General features: G+C 51.0%; 2 protein-coding genes and 1 long non-coding RNA gene across 4 annotated transcripts in view; 1 reads left to right on the top strand and 2 right to left on the bottom strand.

Moving 5' to 3' along the window:
- LOC108519686 (uncharacterized) overlaps positions 1-300 on the bottom strand; it is a 1,560-nt gene extending 1,260 nt beyond the window's left edge. The window contains exon 1 of the long non-coding RNA XR_001882689.1: positions 242-300. This is a non-coding gene — a long non-coding RNA (uncharacterized LOC108519686). The remainder of the gene's footprint in view (positions 1-241) is intronic.
- Positions 301-397: 97 nt separating this feature from the next.
- Positions 398-7,030, top strand: MBD6 (methyl-CpG binding domain protein 6). The gene is given in 14 exon segments (XM_017858850.1): positions 398-483; positions 920-983; positions 1,175-1,311; positions 1,615-1,717; positions 1,848-2,010; positions 2,245-2,867; positions 2,869-3,286; positions 3,464-4,125; positions 4,401-4,554; positions 4,743-4,912; positions 5,041-5,454; positions 5,564-5,616; positions 5,844-5,907; positions 6,058-7,030. Coding segments are annotated over 12 exon segments (3,012 nt in total). The 5' UTR covers positions 398-483; positions 920-983; positions 1,175-1,198; the 3' UTR covers positions 6,133-7,030.
- A 2-nt stretch (positions 7,031-7,032) lies between these two features.
- Positions 7,033-18,980, bottom strand: part of DCTN2 (dynactin subunit 2) — a 17,735-nt gene continuing 5,787 nt past the window's right edge. Inside the window, exons 3-15 of one of the 2 annotated variants that reach the window (XM_017858852.1) lie at positions 15,403-15,408; positions 12,602-12,698; positions 12,337-12,398; positions 11,913-12,011; positions 11,146-11,306; positions 10,807-10,951; positions 10,095-10,160; positions 9,841-9,879; positions 9,588-9,665; positions 9,427-9,498; positions 9,086-9,188; positions 8,884-8,975; positions 7,033-7,646 (exon numbers count right to left, since the gene is read on the bottom strand). In XM_017858852.1, coding sequence (XP_017714341.1) covers positions 7,560-7,646; positions 8,884-8,975; positions 9,086-9,188; positions 9,427-9,498; positions 9,588-9,665; positions 9,841-9,879; positions 10,095-10,160; positions 10,807-10,951; positions 11,146-11,306; positions 11,913-12,011; positions 12,337-12,398; positions 12,602-12,698; positions 15,403-15,408 — 1,107 coding nt within the window. In that variant the 3' untranslated portion in view covers positions 7,033-7,559. The remainder of the gene's footprint in view (positions 7,647-8,883; positions 8,976-9,085; positions 9,189-9,426; positions 9,499-9,587; positions 9,666-9,840; positions 9,880-10,094; positions 10,161-10,806; positions 10,952-11,145; positions 11,307-11,912; positions 12,012-12,336; positions 12,399-12,601; positions 12,699-15,402; positions 15,409-18,980) is intronic. The other variant, XM_017858853.1, reaches the window with a different exon arrangement.

Genomic DNA, 18,980 nt, shown 5'->3' with positions numbered 1-18,980 from the left:
CTCACCTGCCCCGCCGCTTCTCCCTCTCACTGCCTGACTTCTGCCTTCTTCACCGCCCTCCCCTCAGTGCTTCGCCCACCCTCCGCCCGCCCTCTCCCCAAGTTCCTTCCTACTTCGTGCGCCTTCCCCTCCTCCTCAAGCTGAGGGAAGCAGTCTGGGTGACAGGGCGCCTTGTTATGAGAGGGAAAGTTTGGAAGCCGCCAGTGTGGGGTGGGAGCGATGGTGAGGCTGGGGAGGATACCTGCAGGTTGGAGGGGCTTCCCCTCCTGTCGGAGGATAGGCTCTCTTGGAGATATCGGAGGACAGGCTCTCTTGGAGTCAGTGGGATAGGAGGTTCTGAATTTCTTTGCCTTAGGCTTGAGGGAAAATCAGGAGCTTCTCAGGATCCTGGGAGAAGACTGAGCTGTGATCCTCACCTCTTAAGACCCGAATGAACTAGATCAGCGATTGTCTGATGGAGCAGGCACGGGGGGAGTTCTGCTGGTACCACCCCAGCGGGCAGTTGGGCAATTGCCTGGTGACCTGTGGGGCAATCTGTACTTTTTATATCATCTTCCTGGGTAGGGAACGACAGGAGCCAGACACTCTGGGAAACTTCCTAGTGGCCTAGCATTATGGGAATGTGCCCATACTCCTGGTTGAAGTTTTCAATTCCGAATGGACGGAGGCCTTGCCCTTCATATCCCTAAGAATTGTGCTAGACTTTCTTGGTCCCAGGGAGCTGAGGGTCTGATCCTCTGGTCCCTAGGGACTGGGCTTGGAAAGGATGGTTGTAGACGAAGCCAGCAGATCCCCGAGATCTTTATAGGCGCTTGCCTCACATTGTTAAGGATCTTTCTCTTGAGAGGGTGCTGGGCTGTGGTGCTCTTCAGAGTTGGGCAGACTCCTGATAGTCCCCTCTCTCTACTTTGCGTTGCAGGTGTGGGCTAAGCTGGTGGCCCCGGCTTTAGACTGGACCCCACAATGTTTGCAGAGATGTTCAGGTAGCTGTGGTGATACGGCAGAGGACTCCTCATTCTCCCTCCCAGCTCTCTGAGGGGTTCCCTTTGCTCCTCTGGGGCTTTCCCTGAGTTTTCTTGGGTCTCCCCACAACCTTTGCCTTCCTGGAGTCCTCCTTCAGGTACCTCGCCCAGTGTAATCCTCCTAGTGCCTACATGGATGTCTGTGTTATCAGGCACGCGGGAGCTGATTACACACAATGAATGGGGGCAATGAGAGCAGTGGAGCAGACAGAGCTGGGGGCCCTGTGGCCACATCTGTCCCCATCGGCTGGCAGCGCTGTGTGCGAGAGGGTGCTGTGCTCTACATCAGGTACGGATCTTCTCAGGTCCCCAAGCTCTGCCACTCCAGTTGCCTGGGTTTTCTTTCTTCCGCTTCTCCTCTTAGCTCAGCTCTCTGGTACCCGATTGCTCTCCTCTCTTCCCCTTCCTTCCTCAGCCTTTTTGCTTTCTGTAGCTCTGGGCCTTTGAATCCATTCTCCCTCTTTCTGTGTCTTCCCACATTCCTTACCCTCTGTTCTTCTAGGAGGATCTGTAACTTAAGCACTGTGCTTTAGGAGTATTGCCTGATTCACTGCCATCTAACCCCATGTCCTCTGACCCTGTCCTCTTCCAGTCCAAGTGGCACAGAGCTGTCTTCCTTGGAGCAAACCCGGAGCTACCTCCTCAGCGATGGGACCTGCAAGTGCGGTCTGGAGTGTCCACTTAATGTCCCCAAGGTCAGAGTGGTGAGGGGTGCCTGAGAGTACAGAGATAAGCTAAAAGCCTTAATGCAGATCACTGACTGAGGTTGCCCTTCTCACAGATTCCAGCCCCTCAGGGTCCCTGTCCTTGCTTTCCACCTTACAGGTTTTCAACTTTGACCCTTTGGCCCCGGTGACCCTGGGTGGGGCTGGGGTGGGGCCAGCATCAGAGGAGGACATGACCAAGCTGTGCAACCACCGGCGGAAAGCTGTTGCTATGGCAACTCTGTACCGCAGCATGGAGACCACCTGCTCACACTCTTCTCCTGGTGAGTCTTCTGCCACTTTACAGAAGACCGAGGAAAACCTAAGGGCTTGGAAGGCTGGTGGTGGGAGGAGTTCCATGAGAGGGAGCAAAGAGAAAGGGGAGTGGGTGGGGAGCTACGTGGTGAGAGGAGGGCACAGGGAGGTTGGGAACTTGTGGGAGATGGGACTAGAGAAGACAAAAGAAAGTTTTTGGAAGGGGAGCCACAGGCTGACCCTTCATTTTTCATTTATTGCAGGAGAGGGAGCGAGCCCCCAAATGTTCCACACTGTGTCCCCAGGGCCCCCCTCTGCCCGCCCTCCCTGTCGAGTTCCTCCTACAACTCCACTTAATGGGGGTCCTGGCTCCCTTCCCCCAGAACCACCCTCAGCTTCCCAGGCCTTCCCCACTCTAGCAGGCCCTGGGGGGCTTTTCCCACCAAGGCTTCCTGACCCAGTCCCTTCTGGAGGCAGTAGCAGCCCCCGTTTCCTCCCAAGGGGCAATGCCCCCTCTCCAGCCCCACCTCCTCCACCTGCTATCAGCCTCAATGCTCCCTCATACAACTGGGGAGCTGCCCTCAGATCCAGCCTGGTGCCCTCTGACCTGGGCTCTCCTCCGGCCCCTCATGCCTCCTCCTCACCACCTTCAGACCCTCCTCTCTTCCACTGTAGTGATGCCTTAACACCCCCTCCCCTGCCCCCGAGCAATAATCTCCCCGCCCACCCTGGTCCTGCCATTCAGCCACCAGTGTCTTCAGCCACTATGCACCTGCCCCTGGTCTTGGGGCCCCTGGGAGGGGCCCCCACGGTGGAGGGGCCTGGGGCACCCCCCTTCCTTGCTAGCAGCCTACTCTCTGCAGCGGCCAAGGCACAGCATCCCCCATCTACCCCCTCCCAGCACTTTACAGGGCCGAAGGCCCCGTGCCCCGGTGCCCTCAGCTTCCCACTCTTCATCACTTCGTCCCTCTCAGCGTCGTCCCCGCAGACCCCCTACTGTATTTCGATTGCTAGAAGGGAGAGGCCCTCAAACCCCTAGACGGAGCCGTCCTCGGGCCCCTGCTCCTGTCCCCCAACCCTTTTCTCTCCCAGAGCCATCCCAACCAATTCTCCCTTCTGTGCTGTCCCTGCTGGGACTCCCCACCCCTGGCCCTTCCCACTCTGATGGAAGCTTTAACCTTTTGGGGTCAGATGCACACCTTCCTCCTCCCCCAACCCTCTCCTCAGGGAGCCCTCCCCAGCCCAGGCACCCTATCCAGTCCTCCCTGCCTGGGACCACCAGTGGCAGCCTCAGCAGTGTGCCAGGTATGTGAGTGTTGTGGAGCCCTTCCTCATCCTGGCTGGAAAGAGGCAGCCAAGGCATTTAGGGGAATGTTCAGAGAGCTCTTTGAGGGTTTTCTGGGTTGCGGGCAGGGAGGTTGGCTTCTTTGGATGCTGGGAGAAGGGGCCTCCCTTGAGCTGAATTTCTCTCCTCTTTTACAGGTGCCCCTGCCCCACCAGCTGCCTCCAAAGCCCCGGTAGTCCCCAGCCCTGTGCTTCAAAGCCCATCTGAAGGGCTGGGGATGGGGGCGGGCCCGGCCTGCCCTCTGCCTCCCCTGGCTGGTGGAGAGGCTTTCCCTTTCCCCAGCCCGGAGCAGGGCCTGGCACTGAGTGGAGCTGGCTTCCCTGGGATGCTTGGGGCCTTGCCTCTCCCTCTGAGTCTGGGGCAGCCTCCACCTTCTCCATTGCTCAACCACAGTTTATTTGGTGTGCTGGCTGGGGGAGGAGGACAGCCTCCTCCTGAGTCCCTGCTACCCCCACCAGGAGGACCTGGTCCTCCCCTAGCCCCAGGAGAGCCTGAAGGGCCTTCGCTTTTGGTGGCTTCCTTGCTTCCTCCACCACCCTCAGACCTTCTTCCACCTCCTTCAGCACCTCCCAGCAACCTCCTTGCCTCTTTCCTGCCCCTGTTGGCTCTGGGCCCCACAACTGGGGATGGGGAGGGATCTGCAGAGGGAGCCGGGGGTCCAAGTGGGGAGCCATTTTCAGGCTTGGGAGACCTGTCCCCCCTACTTTTCCCCCCACTTTCAGCCCCCCCTACCCTCATAGCTTTAAATTCTGCGCTGCTGGCTGCCAGCCTGGATCCCCCCTCGGGGACACCCCCCCAGGTGAGGATGGGGGTGAGTAGCTGGGACAGAACACAACGTAGAATGAGAGATGGGAGCTGGGAATCAAAAGCTTTCAGTTTCATTCCTGAGCTCTTCCTTGGGGCCTTTGGGGAGGCCTTAGTTCTTGGCTGGGGGTAGGATGACTACAAGAATTGGGTCTGTATTTAATAAGCATGGCCTATCTCACTTGAGGCTTCAGTCAGATAGTGGATGTGAAAGCGCTATAAATCTGTTGAGTATTTTACACACGTGTTAGAATCATTCTTTTTTCTTAGCCCTGTGTCCTGAGTGCCCCCCAACCTGGACCACCTACCTCCAGTGTCACCACGGCAACTACTGACCCGGGAGCCTCCTCTCTGGGCAAGGCCCCCTCCAACTCAGGGAGACCCCCCCAACTCCTTAGCCCTCTGCTGGGTGCCAGCCTGCTGGGTGAGTCTGAGGGAGTGTGAATTCACACTCTTGGTGTGAAAAAGCAGCCGTAAAACCTGGGAGTAGTGGCTGAATAAATTGGGGAAGAAAGTCTTTGGCCACTGGATAAAGCCTAAAGAGAATAGTAGGGTCTGCTCAGCCTAATTGGTTTGCCTAGGGAGAGACCCCTAACTATAATTTCTCAACAGGTGACCTGTCTTCGCTGACCAGCAGCCCTGGAGCCCTCCCCGGCCTGTTGCAGCCTCCTGGCCCTCTTCTCTCTGGCCAGTTGGGGCTGCAGCTCCTCCCTGGGGGGGGAGCTCCTCCACCCCTCTCAGAGGCTTCTAGTCCCCTAGCCTGCCTGCTACAGAGTCTCCAGGTGAGGGTGTGGGCATATATTTGTCAGGGAGATAATTTTTTCTCAAACTGGAAAGTTAGGGCTTTCTGAGTTATAGCAGAAGAGGAACCATATTTGGGATTGACTGAGAACTTATTTTTTGCCAGCAGATCCCTCCAGAGCAGCCAGAAGCCCCCTGTCTACCCCCTGAGAGCCCCGCCTCAGCCCTCGAACCAGAGCCTGCCCGGCCTCCCCTCAGTGCCTTAGCCCCACCCCACGGTTCTCCCGACCCCCCAGTCCCTGAGCTGCTCACTGGGAGGGGGTCAGGGAAACGGGGCCGGAGGGGAGGAGGGGGACTTAGGGGCATTAATGGTGAGGCCAGGCCAGCTCGGGGCCGAAAGCCTGGCAGCCGGCGGGAGCCTGGCCGACTGGCCCTCAAATGGGGGACACGTGGTGGCTTCAATGGACAAATGGAAAGGTCCCCAAGAAGAACCCACCATTGGCAGCATAATGGGGAGCTGGCTGAAGGGGGTGCTGAGCCCAAGGATCCACCCCCTCCTGGGCCCCATTCTGAGGACCTTAAGGTGAGTGCAGAGTGCTGGCAGTCTGGGCTCAGGGGCTCTGAGGAAAGGCTGGGGCTGTGGTACCTTTTTCGAAATTTCCCACACACACACACAGTCCATCTTTTCTCAGGTGCCCCCGGGAGTAGTCAGAAAGTCTCGTCGTGGCCGTAGGAGAAAATACAAGTGAGTGATGGGCCTACTATAGTGCTGGCCTTTGCCTACTTCTTTTTGGTTTGGACAGTTCTAACGTCCAAATAGTGGCTTGGTTTTCAAAAGGGCAGATACTTATTTGAATATGAGTAAGGATATTATGCCTTGACTATCCAAATGTAAAAAGTTTCCCACCCAAACTTCTGAAATTCACCTGGTGCTTGGGAGCTGTTCCTGATCATCTGTGCCCCTTATTGCAGCCCTACGCGGAACAGCAATAGCTCCCGCCAGGACATTACCTTGGAACCCAGCCCTACAGCCCGAGTAAGTGTGTGTTTGGGTGGGTGGGTGTATGGGTAGGGTGTAAGCGATGAGGCAGCAGGAGTAAAGGAGAGTTAGAGGGAGTGGGGAGAAAAGACGACTTCCTGATACCTAGCAATTGACCACTTCTTTCAACTTCTCCTCTGGTATTAGGCGGCTGTCCCTCTGCCTCCCCGGGCCCGCCCTGGCCGTCCTGCCAAAAACAAGAGGAGGAAACTGGCCCCATAGCAGCCATACCTGGAGCTGGATCTAACCCTGATTGGGGAGAGCTGAGTGCTGAGCCTTGGGAGCCCCTGCCAGCCACCTGCACCTGTGGACAGTGGGTGGGGGCATTACTCCCCACTCAGAGCACAAATGCAACTCCTTCCCTACAATCCCATCCTGAGCCATTGCAGGGGGCAGGGAAGTTCACCCCCTCCCCCCCAAGCCATGTCACTGAAAAGGCCTGGGGGGGATGGTATATGGCCCTTTCCCCACCAGGCGCTAAGGGGAACACCCCCTTCCCCAGGTCTTTTATTTGTTTAAGTTATTTTTGCACAAATGACTCTTTTATATTTAATTCGATTTCATTGCCTCCCTTCTTAAAGCCAACAGGCTCAGTTTACAAACCTGTGAGCTACTGTTGGCTGCTGCCCTCCTTCCCAGTGAAAGGTACAAAGCAATAAGCATCATGCATCCTCCCCTTACCCCTCCAACACCCCTCTGCCTCTGGCTCAGGTTGCTCAAAGCACAGATCCCCTCTTACCCCTGTCCCCAGGTTTGAAACACATAGCCTCATTTCAAGGTGTAGCCAGGTTCCCCCCACTTTCCTCTGGGATATAAAAAAGGGGGTAAGGGGGCAAAGAGAGCCCTCTGGGCCTCTCCTCCCATACACACTACACTGCCCCTTCTCCCCCCATCAAAACGCTCAGAGACGTTGTGATGATGCGACTGAGGATTATGCAACGTGGTCCAACCGGAGCGGCCAGCATGACCAGCTGTCCAGGGGCTGCCTCCTGCCTTTTCTTTTGTAAAGACAAGACCCTTGGGAGTTTTAATTCTGTTTTGTACTTGCCCTATGGGGCCTCCACTGCTTTTCTATGGGAGACACTCTTAATTTAACAGATGAGAATATTTTGAACCTCTGGCTCTGGCTCTGTACTCCTTTTTTATTTAGTTCTTTGGTAAGAACAGGTTACAATTTAAATCCATCTGTTGTAGTATAGAGTGGCTTAGATTGCCTGTTACGATGAATGCCTGTGTCCTGGTGCTGCTTCCTCCCCAGGAAACACAGCAGAGGCCACACAGAGTACAACAGCATTTAATGGTCAGAAACAGTTGTACGGTATTACAGTCAGCCACAGAAGCTGTGTTGGAGGACAAGACCCAATCCTTCCCCACACCAGGCAAAGCAGTATTGGACATGAGCTGGCATGTGGCTGGTCCCACGTCCTTATCCCCCAGGCCTGAGGGGAGACCACCTTCTAATAACCAACCCCTAGCTACCACTCTATTCATCAGGGGAGGAGTATAAACCCCACATGCAAGAAGAACCCTTGCCCCCAGTGTCAAATGGGATGGGGATGCTAGAGTTATAGTAAAGGGGAAACCCTATGTAAGCTGTTAACAGTTCACAGGGGTAGGGATTACCCCTGTTCTCCAGCTCCCAAATGTGCTCACTTTCCCAGCTTCTTCATCCGTTCATCAATGCTGGCAAAGTTCCCCTCAACTGTGGCCAGGTTTTCACGCATGGTTGTCTGCACCTACAAAGTGATAGAGAGGTTTTATTCTTTGTCAGGTCCAGATGCTTAACTGGATGAGGACCTGAAGGAATTCTCTGAGAGAAGACAAGAAATGGAAGCAGTTTGTGGGCCACAGGGGGGATGTTTATAGCACCAATTTTCAAGCTACCCTTAGAGTACCACAGACCAAGCTCTAGGTGTGCCAAGCAGGCAGGACTCTTGAGAATTCCCATCCTGACTTCAACCAGAACAGTTTTTTAAAATGTTTTATGCAATGAGAGCTAAATAAGATTTTGTTGAAATGAGCGTTTCACTAGTTCAAAATGTTAGAAAACTGCTCTGGAGAAAGGATATTATTCTAAGTCCTTTATATATTTTTTCATTTATCTCAGTGATCCTGTGATTGATGCTGGTCTCTTGACTTTAATGCTCCTTCCAGCACTGAGAATAGTGCCTCCAACAGAAATTGTGGACTTGCGGCCAGGTGCAGTGGCTCCCACCTGTAATCCCAGCACTTTGGGAGGCTGAGGCGGGTGGATCACTTGAGGTCAGGAGTTTGAGACCACCCTGGACAACATGGTGAAACCCCGTCTCTACTAAAAAAAACAAAAATTAGGTGTGGTGGTGTGTGCCCTGTAATCCCAGCTACTCAATAGGCTGAGTCAGGAGAATCGCTTGAGCCTGGGAGGTGGAGGCTGCAGTGAGCTGAGATCGTGCCACTGCACTCCAGCCTGGGTGACAGCGAAACTCTGTCTTAAAAATAAAAAATAAAATAATAAAAAGAAATTGTGGACTTGCTGTGTGCCAGGCATTACTAAAAGAATGAAGGAACTAGGTGAGGCTCATTGTTCAGGGTCAGAAAGGAAGCAACAGAACCAGATTAGGGCCTAGCTTCTAACTTCAAAGCCCAGATTCCTTCCAGTATACTGTGCTTATCAGGGAGAGTAAAGCTGAGACGACACAGGGAAAGAGTGAGGTTTTATAAGAAAACATGTTCACTAGCCCCTAACAATTTGCCCATATTATTTCACCTCATCTCTATAACTCTGAGGGAGGTATAATTTCCCAAATGGAAAGATGGAGGTTCATAGGTTAAGTTGTTGAAGGGCCTTCACATTGAAAACATGATGGAGTCTCCAGACCAACCCCCTGCCACAACACCATGCTACAAAATAGGCTACGGCAGAACCCTGTAACACTAGAGAACCTAGTTTGTACATGCTAGAAAAAGGAGGCAGATCAACAAAGGGGCACACACCTGGGTCAAGAGGGTGGTATTGTCCTTCAGGGAATTAGCAATCATCTGCTGGGTGGTATCCAAGTGTGTCAGGAGCTGACCAAACTGCATGGCTACAAAAGTAAGAAAAGTATGGTTGAGACTAGAATCCAAGATGAGGGAGGGGACCAAAAGTTGCCAATTTTTCAACTTCTCTTAGCACTCCTGGCAGCTGGCCTCCCACCTTGCTCGTGCAGCTGCTTGATGGTGACAAGTCTCTGCACCAGCTCAGGGAGGGTGGAGGCAATGGGGCTCCAGCGCTGTATAGTTTCATATAGCTGGTGCACCTGAAGGGACACAATAGGGCCCACAGGGGATGGCTGAGGCAGCCAGGTCAGTAAGCACAGACTGCTACTTCACCATAGTGGGGAAAAGGATCAAGTGGGCAGAGGGAAGCACTGCCCTGACTTTCCCAGGTGATAAGAGCTTAATGAAGATGGGGAGTCAGTGTGTTCTCATGCTTTGACACTGCCACTCGGAGAATCTGAGGGAGTGGAAAGGAGATGGGAAAGGTGTCTTCCTGACCTTGCTTTGTGTGTCTGCATCTTCCACAGAGGCTTTATGCTTGGCAATCTCGTTCACCTTTCCCAGGACACTCTGAAAACACAGATTTTAAGGTTGATAGGGCATCAAGGGCTTCCAAAGTCCCAAGCTATCCATAATTTAATTTTCCCTCCATTTAATACCTGTAGCCGAGCCTCTACTTGATCCAAAACTGCAAGGTCCAGGGCGCTCACCTTTGCTTGCAACAGCTCTACAGTCTCCTGGGGATGGGAGTTGGGACAAGCATCATGAAGAGGAAAGGATCAGACTAGGAAGAGGCCTCCCATATTTCACTAAATTAATACATAGCTACAAACTCAAAAATAATCCTCAAAGCAAACCCAATCCCAATTATCCCCTCTGCAATCCAAACACTCCAGTTTCTTCCAAACTCACCATGAGACAGGCTCCCTGTAGACCTGCAGAAAGGGGATTCTGGTGGGAAAGGGAGGGAAGAAGTCAGTGGTCCTTATATCTCCATGATTATCATCTTCTCCCATCTTTCCTGGTTCTAGCTGGGAACCCACTAGCTGATCTCTGTAACTGAAGCCCTTTGATGATTCCTCCCAGGCGTATGTGGAATGTTGTAGACCTTAAGGCCTAGAGTTGCAGGGTCTAAGGCTCAGATTATGTACAGGAGAACACCTGACCTGAGCATCCTGATCACAACGTACAGCTGCCTCCAGCTCTGTCAGGCGCTTTTCAAGTTCTGCGACCTAGTGGGAGGAAGGAGGTGAGATTGCCGTCTGCTTCCCTGCTGCTGCAGTGGGAGGAATACGATCCTGTTCTACTCTGCGTGCCACTTGCCACCCCAAGGGACTCCTTTCCCTGGAACACATACCTGGCCACAATTTTAAAATCCTAACCGAAGGTAGATGGGCAAGGAAAACATAGAGAATGAGGCCAGGTAAAGCGGCTCACGCCAGTAATCCCACCACTTTGGGAGGCCGAGGTGGGCGGATCACGAGGTCAGGAGATCGAGACCATCCTGGCTAACACGGTGAAACCCCATCTCCACTAAAAATACAAAAAATTAACCCAGCCTGGTGGTGGGCGCCTGTAGTCCCAGCTACTCAGGAGGCTGAGGCAGGAGAATGGTGTGAACCCGGGAGGCGGAGCTTGCAGTGAGCTGAGATAGCACCACTGCACACCAGCCTGGGCAACAGAGCAAGACTGTGTCTCGGAAAAAAAAAAAAAAAAAAGAAAAGAAAGAAACATAGAGAATGAGGAATCAGAAGAGGAATCAAGAGGAATCAGAGGAATCAGAAGCCTTCCCAGCACCCTCTCCTTGGAAAGAGACAGGAAAATCTCTAGGGCCACGTCTCCCCTTGGCTTCCCAACCAACACTGTATCCACACTTACTTTGGCAGCTTGAGAGAACTTGTCCTGCTCAGGCCGAGAGTGTAGTTCATAAGTGACAAGGCTGCTATCTGGGGGGGTCCCAGTGGTTTTTCCCCCTGAGCCACTTTTGCTGTTCTTCGTTGCTTCCAGCTGCAGCAGTAGGCGCCTAGTTAGGAGACCGAGTAATAATATCATGACTGGAAGGAGGAGGGTCAGTCACTCTCCCTCACTTTTGGCTCATAATCAGCATTAAGAAACATCTAGGCCACTTCTCTGCCACTTAGCACCCCTGTCAGTAGCTGGCTGAGTCCATCTACAATCCCAATCAGCAATGATTTTTCAACAAAGTAGGGTACCCACTTAGCCAGGGCGCCATCAGGGTCAGTAAGGTTGATTGCAGCATCTGGTCCCAGCAGCTTCTCCAGGTGGGAAGCAACCAGCTGCTGCTTCAGGGCTGCCAGCTGTTTAGCCAACACCACAGGGGTCAGCTTCTCCTCTGTGGCTGACTCCTTCACTGTCGTCTAGTGTGAAAAAAGGTAGAATCGGGGGATGGCAAGAATGAATCAAAAAGCAAAAAAACAGGTCAAGCCCTTTACAGGTAGTTGTAGCTGGAGGTCACTGGGATGGTTTTTAGCGTGACAGACTGCCCACCTGTATGTTGCACTGCATACAGATGGATGCATATTTCTAAACTCTGGAAACCTTAGCCCCTTTATCGAGGAGCTTAAGGAATCTTTCTATCTTTCTTTTGTTTTTTGAGATGGAGTATCGCTCTGTTGCCCAGGTTGGAGTGCAGTGGCATGATCTCAGCTCACTGCAACCTCCACCTCCCGAGTTCAAGCAATTCTCCTGCCTTAGCCTCCTGAGTAGCTGGGATTACAGGCATGTGCCGCCACGCCTGGCTAATTTTTTGTATTTTTTTAGTACAGATGGGGTTTCATCATGTTGGCCTGGCTGGTCTTGAACTCCTGACCTCAGGTGATCTGCCCGCCTTGGCCTCCCAAAGTGGTAGGATTACAGGCGTGACCACCGTGCCCGGCCAGGCAGGGAATCTTTCTCTTCTTGCTTGAGGTCTTCCTCTACTGTGTAAGTCACAACAGAAAGTGGAGAAGAGAGTTTGTGGTTACCTTGATTTTTTCAACTTCAGTTGTCAGTTCTTGGACCTCATGCAGTAGGCGCTGGTACTTTTGCTGGGGTGTCTCCTTCACTCCCAGACCCTCTCCAAGCTAGAGAGCAAGCACAGAGGGTAATGTTATACATCTGATTATAGGGAGCCTCAAGAATTCATCCACACCCTGGGCCTAAGTCATAAAGGTATCATATCCAATTGAGAATCCGTAACACCCTAGTACCAAAGAACTGAGGATAGCCAGAGGGCTGGAGGCTCTCCAGAACAAACAGCAGTGGGGCAGAGGTTCCCTGGCTGCATCCTGCTGCTTCCTCAGGAACAGAGGAGAAACAGAATCCCACCTGTATCCCTTGATCTCCCTACTACATGTCTGCTAGATAGGGTCACTACACCATTCCCATCAACACACACACACAACAAACCATCTCATATTCTCCAGATTCATATCCTGTCCTCTTGGTTTTTCCAATACGATCTGAGAAATCTGCCAAGAAAAGAAGATGGAACTGAAGACCTGATCTAGGCCCAAGGCAGTCATGGTCTTAGGTGACTGTCAGGGCTTCCATAAAAGATCTCCATGAGGGACCCCTTCCCCTGAGCACAAGTCACTAAGACCTTAGGACAGGAAACCACTTCTCATGCTTACCCTCCAGTCTTCCCCCCACCCAACTTCCAGTCCAGTCTCACCAAGTCCCTTTGTCCCCACTCTCTTGTCCTTGAACTTGTCATAGGCAGCATTAGGATTGACAATGATGTGTTCCACACTTGTGCTTGTCAGCTCCTCCTGCAAGAACAGGGAGTTTAGGACACGGACAGACTCATTCCCACTCTAGTCTTACTCTACCCCACAAAATCCCCAAACCATTAGGTGACTGGGCCCTACCTGTCCAAGGGGAAAGAAGGGTGGCTCTATTCCAAGGTGCCTACCCAGGCTCAACCTAGGAAACTGAAGCTTCCTGGTAAATTTGGAGCCTCAGTTGTATAAATATTAACACCCTCATTCAACTGGGAACAGAGGGAGCATAACCTCCCCACCCTGTCTGTACATAAGCCTTCCCATCCCCCCACCCTACCCCTCCCAGTTGTCTGGCACACACCATGCACTCAAGGCAAGAAACCAACCTGACCTCTTTTAACCTCCCCCTCCCAAAAGTAAATCTCCTTGCCCGCTGAGCAAGTTCATTTTAATGCTAACCTCCTATACTTGCTAGAAGGAAAGAGGAGGGAAGGCAGATAATCAAGCCACTAACCCTGAGTGTGAATATTAGGACTTTAAACCTGCTGAAGGTAAGACACAAGCTCTTAGTACAAAAAGGAGGCCAACAGAGGGCCTGACCAGAAGCCTGATTTCCAGGCTGCCATGAGGCCAGCAAATTCAGGGATAGGGAGAAGGGGCAAGGGCTTACTGGATTATCTTTATGGGACATCTCAGAAGCAACTAACATAGGCAATATCTGCTTGCCAAGAGTAGCCATGGGCAAGAGCCACATGTAAGCTCTGAAATGGAGATAGCCCAGCATCTCTTCAGAGATGCTGCAGCATCTGATTTTTCTCCCTGACTCCTCTGCCGTGCTTTAAGCACTGAAGTTCTTCCAAAAACAGGGGACACAGTAGGTGGTAAAAGAGACTTCACCCTAGAAACTGAAGCAGAGAGGTTCCCTCCTTACTAGATATCTACATGCTGTTCAGATTCCAGTGACAACAGCAAGACTGCACCAAGCACTCCTGACTGCATGTCCCTTTTTCAATTGTCAGAAGCCTGACAGCTCCCAACAGAGTACTGAAAGTAGAAGGGAGACCCAGGAGTCCTTTTCTGTTGGGGATGGCATTTCCACCATCTACAGGAGGAAGGCAAAATGAACCTTCCGTCTTTCACCTAGAACAATGGTTCTCACCCCAGGCTGCATGTTAGAATCACTTAGAATTTTTTTATTTTTTTTTATTTTTTTTTATTTTTATTTTTTTAAGAGACAGCCAGGCAATGGCGGCTCAAGCCTGTCTGTAGTCCCAGCACTTTGGGAGGCCGAGGCGGGTGGATCACTTGGAATTCGGGTCCAAGTGATCCACCCACCTTGGCTTCCCAAAGTTCGGCCAAGGCGGGTGGATCTCAGGAGTTCAAGACCAGCCTGGGCAACACAGGGAAATCCCATCTCTATAAAAAATATAAAATAGCTGGGTATTGTGGCACATGCCTGTGGTCCCAGCTACTCAGGAGGCTGAGGTGGAAGGGTCACTTGAGCCTGGCAGGTGGAGGTTGCAGTGAGCAGAGATCATGCCACTGCACTCCAGCCTGGGCAACAGAGTGAGACCCTGTCTCAAAAAAAAAAAAAGAGAGAGAAAAGAAAAGAAAAAAAAAAAGGCCTGGGCCCACTTCTAGAGATTCTAATCTGGGGTAGGGCCAGATATCCAGGTGATTCTAACCTACAGCCAGGACTGAGAACCTCTGCCTCTGTGTACGTATGTGGGGAAAGGATGTGAGGGGGACATGGTGGGACATCATTGAGAAAGAAAAGCAGATAGAAGGAAGCTCCTTCCTTCATTTCTGCTCTATTAGTCAGAACAGGAATCAGTGTGGGTGGCAGCTTTAAAAATAAGGGAAGAAGGGGAAAGGACAAATTATCAACTTTGATCTTTACCTCTTCCTCAGGGAATTACTGGGCAAAGGGGCAAGAGCTATAGATCAAGGGAAAACAAAAGGACTCAATGTCCCATATGCCAGTGCCCGGGGGAAGAGACATTTGAGTCCCCAGTGATTATCTCTTTAACCTGTTCTGAAATGTTACAGCCAGAACACCCACCCATCTAATAGCTGTGTGGTCTCTGGCCTCTTATCAACTGAGAAGAGCTCAGGCTAAGGATAGACAACCATCTTCTCTGAAGTTTATACTCAGGAATATGCCACTTCTCCCTGTGAAAGCCCCAATCCAGGCCAATCCCACCCATCCTCTTTTGTTTAATCCTCTTAAAAAAGAGGAATGGGAGGCATAACCTACAGACCCAGGAAAAAAATTAATCAGAGCTACCATTTGTTAAGCCCTTATTATGGGCGGGCACTATGCAGATGGGAACCTACTTTCTTATTTATGTTCCTGAGTAGTGAAAGCAGGGAGTAAAAGAGGGTCAACACACAGACGGTGAGTCTCAGAGGTTCTGGACAGTCACAGGAACAGACAGCATTTTCATTCCTGCTATAGGAGAGTGTCCTGGGCCAGTTGGGCTACCTGGCGCTGGCATCCTCTGGAGCCTCTCCAAGGCTGTGGCCTGGGGGGCACACTCTAGTCCTCCAGTAGCATCTACTCCAGCAGTGTCTTGAAGATCTGGGGCATGAGTTGGGGGCAGTATAATTACAGTGACTTGTGAGATTGGAGAAGGCTGGGTGTGGGACTGAATAGAGGAACGAAAGATTTAGTAGAGTCTAAAGGACAGAGAAACAACTGCTCATCATAGCACACCCCGTTAAAAAGCAGATGAAAGGTCAGGCTTCTTACCAGCTCCTTGTGGTTTCCCCAGAGGTGAGAAAATCAAAAGAGTTAAAAGGAAAGGGAGTGGGGGAATGGGGATGAGGGAGGGAAAAAAAAGACAAAATTGTTATTAGCAAATTGTCACATGCACTACATGACAGTCTTCAAACACACTGCACCACAGGGCCCCAGGGGAGCCTAGTGAAATTTAGGGGCCAAGAAATTTCAGCTGGGGTCACCATATACCCCAAGAGAAAGAACAGCATGAGACCCTTTTCCCTCTGGTGGTGAGGATGTCATGAAGCGTTGCCATTAACAGCAGCAGTTTAGGATCATCTGAAAACTAGGAGTTAGATGTTACAAGCCAGTGGCATGGAATAGGAAACTGGGGAGAGAAGGCTGAGGTGGTGAGGAAGCTATTAGAAATGGCAGAAGATGAAGCAGAAGTTAAGAGATTCTTAGGACTTGTAGCTGATAGAGGGTCAATAATTCTCAGGAGAGGAGTTCCCCTTCTTAGTTCATGGCCCTTGTCTTCCTATCTCTTGGTTTCTCTAGCTGTGAAAAATCAGACATTTGGATGGCAGAATCAGTCACAATGAGAGCGATCAGGTAGGAAGTCTGATAAGACTTTAGGTGAGACAGAACAAAATATGTCAGGTACAGATGGTGAGTTTAAGGAATGATGAAATACCTAAGTATAGATCCATTCTCATTTCCTCCTGCAAGGGAAGAGGCAGGGCTGCTCCTGGTCCCTCACGCAGCCTGGCATGTTTGCCTCCACCTTGAGTGGTTGATAACTCACCCCGCAGCTCCGAGGGATCCAGAGCAATTCTGCCATGATGGGTCCAGGGGACACCAAGATTCATAGCTACCAGCGCATGTGCAGAACATGTTTCTTCAACCCTCTGTTCACAAGATTCACAGGGGTTGGAGGGTAGACAAGGGGGAAGGGTGAGAGTATTTCCAAGAGGCCTTATTTGAGTCTGGGCAACATAGATAAGGCTCCCACTTCCAGGCAAGGCTGGTTTCGAACTGCCAGGAGGGGATATCCAGTGGTATGCCCTGCCTTTCTAGGAGCTCTGCTGATGGGTAGATGGAAGTATGGAAGGTTGAGGATGGTTGTGTGCATATGAAAAAACATGGTGGGATTAAAAACAAGTGCTTCCTTTCACCAGTATTTCATCCAGATACCTCTGACCCACAACCTCTCCGTTCCCTAGGTGATGCTAGGGTCCCAGCCAAGATTCCTCTTTCCGCCAGGCACAGTGTTTCACGTCTGTAATCCCAGCACTTTGGGAGGGCGAGGCGGGTGGATCACTTGAGGTCAGGAGTTTGAGACCAGCCTGGCCACCATGGTGAAACCCCATCTCTACTAAAAATACAAAATCAGCCAGGCATGGTGGTGGGCACCTATAATCCCAGCTACTCAGGAGGCTAAGACAGGAGAATCATGTGAACCCGGGAGGTGGAGGTTGCAGTTGAACCCAGGAGGCGGAGGTTGTAGTGAGCCGAGATCATGCCACTGCACTCTGGCCTGGGCGACAGAGTGAGACTCTGTCTCCAAAAAAAAAAGATTACTCTTTCAGTTCAGGGTAGAGGTGGCTCCAGGTCCTGTCCTGTGGTCGAAGCTGGGATGTCTCTGCATAGAGTGGGCATAAGCACCCACAGGTGCACACATGCAAACACAAAGGAGAAATACACACACTATACCTTTCTCTGATTTGTCCCACCAAGCTAAAACCAGCTTGGGAGAAACTCAAGGAGAGAGAGAAGACAATGGGCCATAAGCTCAAGTTCAAACCAAGTGAACTGGGAAGAATAGGGAGGACAGAAAATCAAAGAAAAGGAAAAGTGGTATATTAGTTTGCAGATAGTATATACCACCTCCAGGTCTGTCCTATGGGTGGGTTGAAGGATAATGAGATTTTAGGCATGATTCCTGCATAACCTGCAGTAGTACTAGTCACCTTGATTGGAAGATTTCAAGTGCCCTGATCCCGGGTGCCAGCTTACCTAGTATGCGACTCCCAGTCTCTTTCACTAACGGACTCTCAGACCCCCCAGAGCTGTTTGGCTAAGTGGCTATGCCTCAGAGGGCAAGACCTGAGGTTCTAAATCAGACAGGGAAAGTGGCCACTGCTATTCTCTGAGCCTATTCAGGCTATACGCCAACACTGCAGCCGGGGGACTTCAAAACCATGATGACAAGGAAGATGGACAGAGCTGTAGAGTAAAACTGTCCGGGATGGATCAATATATTGCTGACCATCCATCCATCCATTGCAAAAGGAGGGGTGCAGAAACAGAAAGACTCACAAAAGCACAAATAATCCAAGTTATTATTTTACAATTGCATATAAACCTCCTTCTGATCCCATTTACATTTCTCTGAAGACCTAGCATAGGGGAATATTAAAATGAGTTTTTCCCAGAGATAATCCACATACAGCCAAGAACTGAGGACTGTGGCTGTCATCCCTTTTGTTCTCTATCCTTGTCTAGAATAGCTAAAAGTCGTTCCATAAAAAATATCTTCATTTGATCTTAGTCTGAGGAGGAGAAAGGCAATTCTCTTCTAACTCCAGCCCCTAAATGCCTCATGTTCGAAAGCATTTATAGCCTCCATGCTTCTATCCCATCCTCCATTGGACAGTTTTACTCTGCAGACCTCACAAGGGGAAGAGACAATGATTCATGGATCATAGCTGTTTCTAACCCTTGATTAATGATCTTTAAACATAAGGCCAGCAGGACCCTCAGTGACCCAGCCAGGGACTCACTGGAATTTAAAACGATTAGCTACAACAATAGCACAGTGGCAGAACATTGCATGCGAGATGGCAGATGAAAAAAACATGCAGAGAAGAAGCATTGAATGGTCTTACTTGTGCAAACTAGTGTCCAGGCAAGGTGGTGAGGAGGGAGGATGGGGGAAGCATTAGGAAAAACTCAGGTAAGTTCAAGTGTGCCAACAGTCAATGAACACAATCAAGCATACTCCAGGATCTTCTAAACTGTAAGGAAGAGACCTACTGTTTCTCATCTCAGGAGTGTCCAGTAATATCTACCTTTTGGAGAAATGAAGCCTCTGCCAGGGCCACCTCAAACTATGGCTAGGTCATTTTTTCCCCTTTTACTGGGGGTAGTTACGCCATAAAGAGAGAAGCTAAATTGTTTCTAATGAGATTTTTCTTAATTTACCTTATTCCAGCAGTTCAAAAGCCATTAGCAGAAAGCCTTACCGACCCAAGGCAGGCGGTGGGCCCGGGGTTAGAGTGGGGTGTGTGTGGGTGGAATTCTATTTGGGAATTAGTTTTCCAAACATTTTAAGAAAAATCTCCAAGCAAGCCTATTGCCCCAATTAACCTGGCAGTGTCTGAAGTGCAAAGAGATCTTCCCAGATTGAGGAGGAAAGGGCTACAGCCTGCGCACTTTCCTGGTTCTAGAAGATTTTACTTCCTGATAAAATTGTTTTAAAGGGAGAGTAGAAAAATCAGGATTGGCCAGGCACGGTTGGCTCATGCTTGTAATCCCAGCACTCTGGGAGGCCGAGGTGGGTGGATCACCTGAGGTCAGGGGTTCGAGACCAGCCTAGCCAACATAGC

Source organism: Rhinopithecus bieti, unplaced genomic scaffold, assembly GCF_001698545.2.
Source record: "Rhinopithecus bieti isolate Rb0 unplaced genomic scaffold, ASM169854v2 scaffold_48679, whole genome shotgun sequence".
In the NCBI taxonomy this organism is placed as follows: Eukaryota; Metazoa; Chordata; class Mammalia; order Primates; family Cercopithecidae; genus Rhinopithecus; species Rhinopithecus bieti.
Note: the sequence above shows the minus strand (reverse complement) of the source record. Positions and strands in the feature narration are given on the sequence as shown.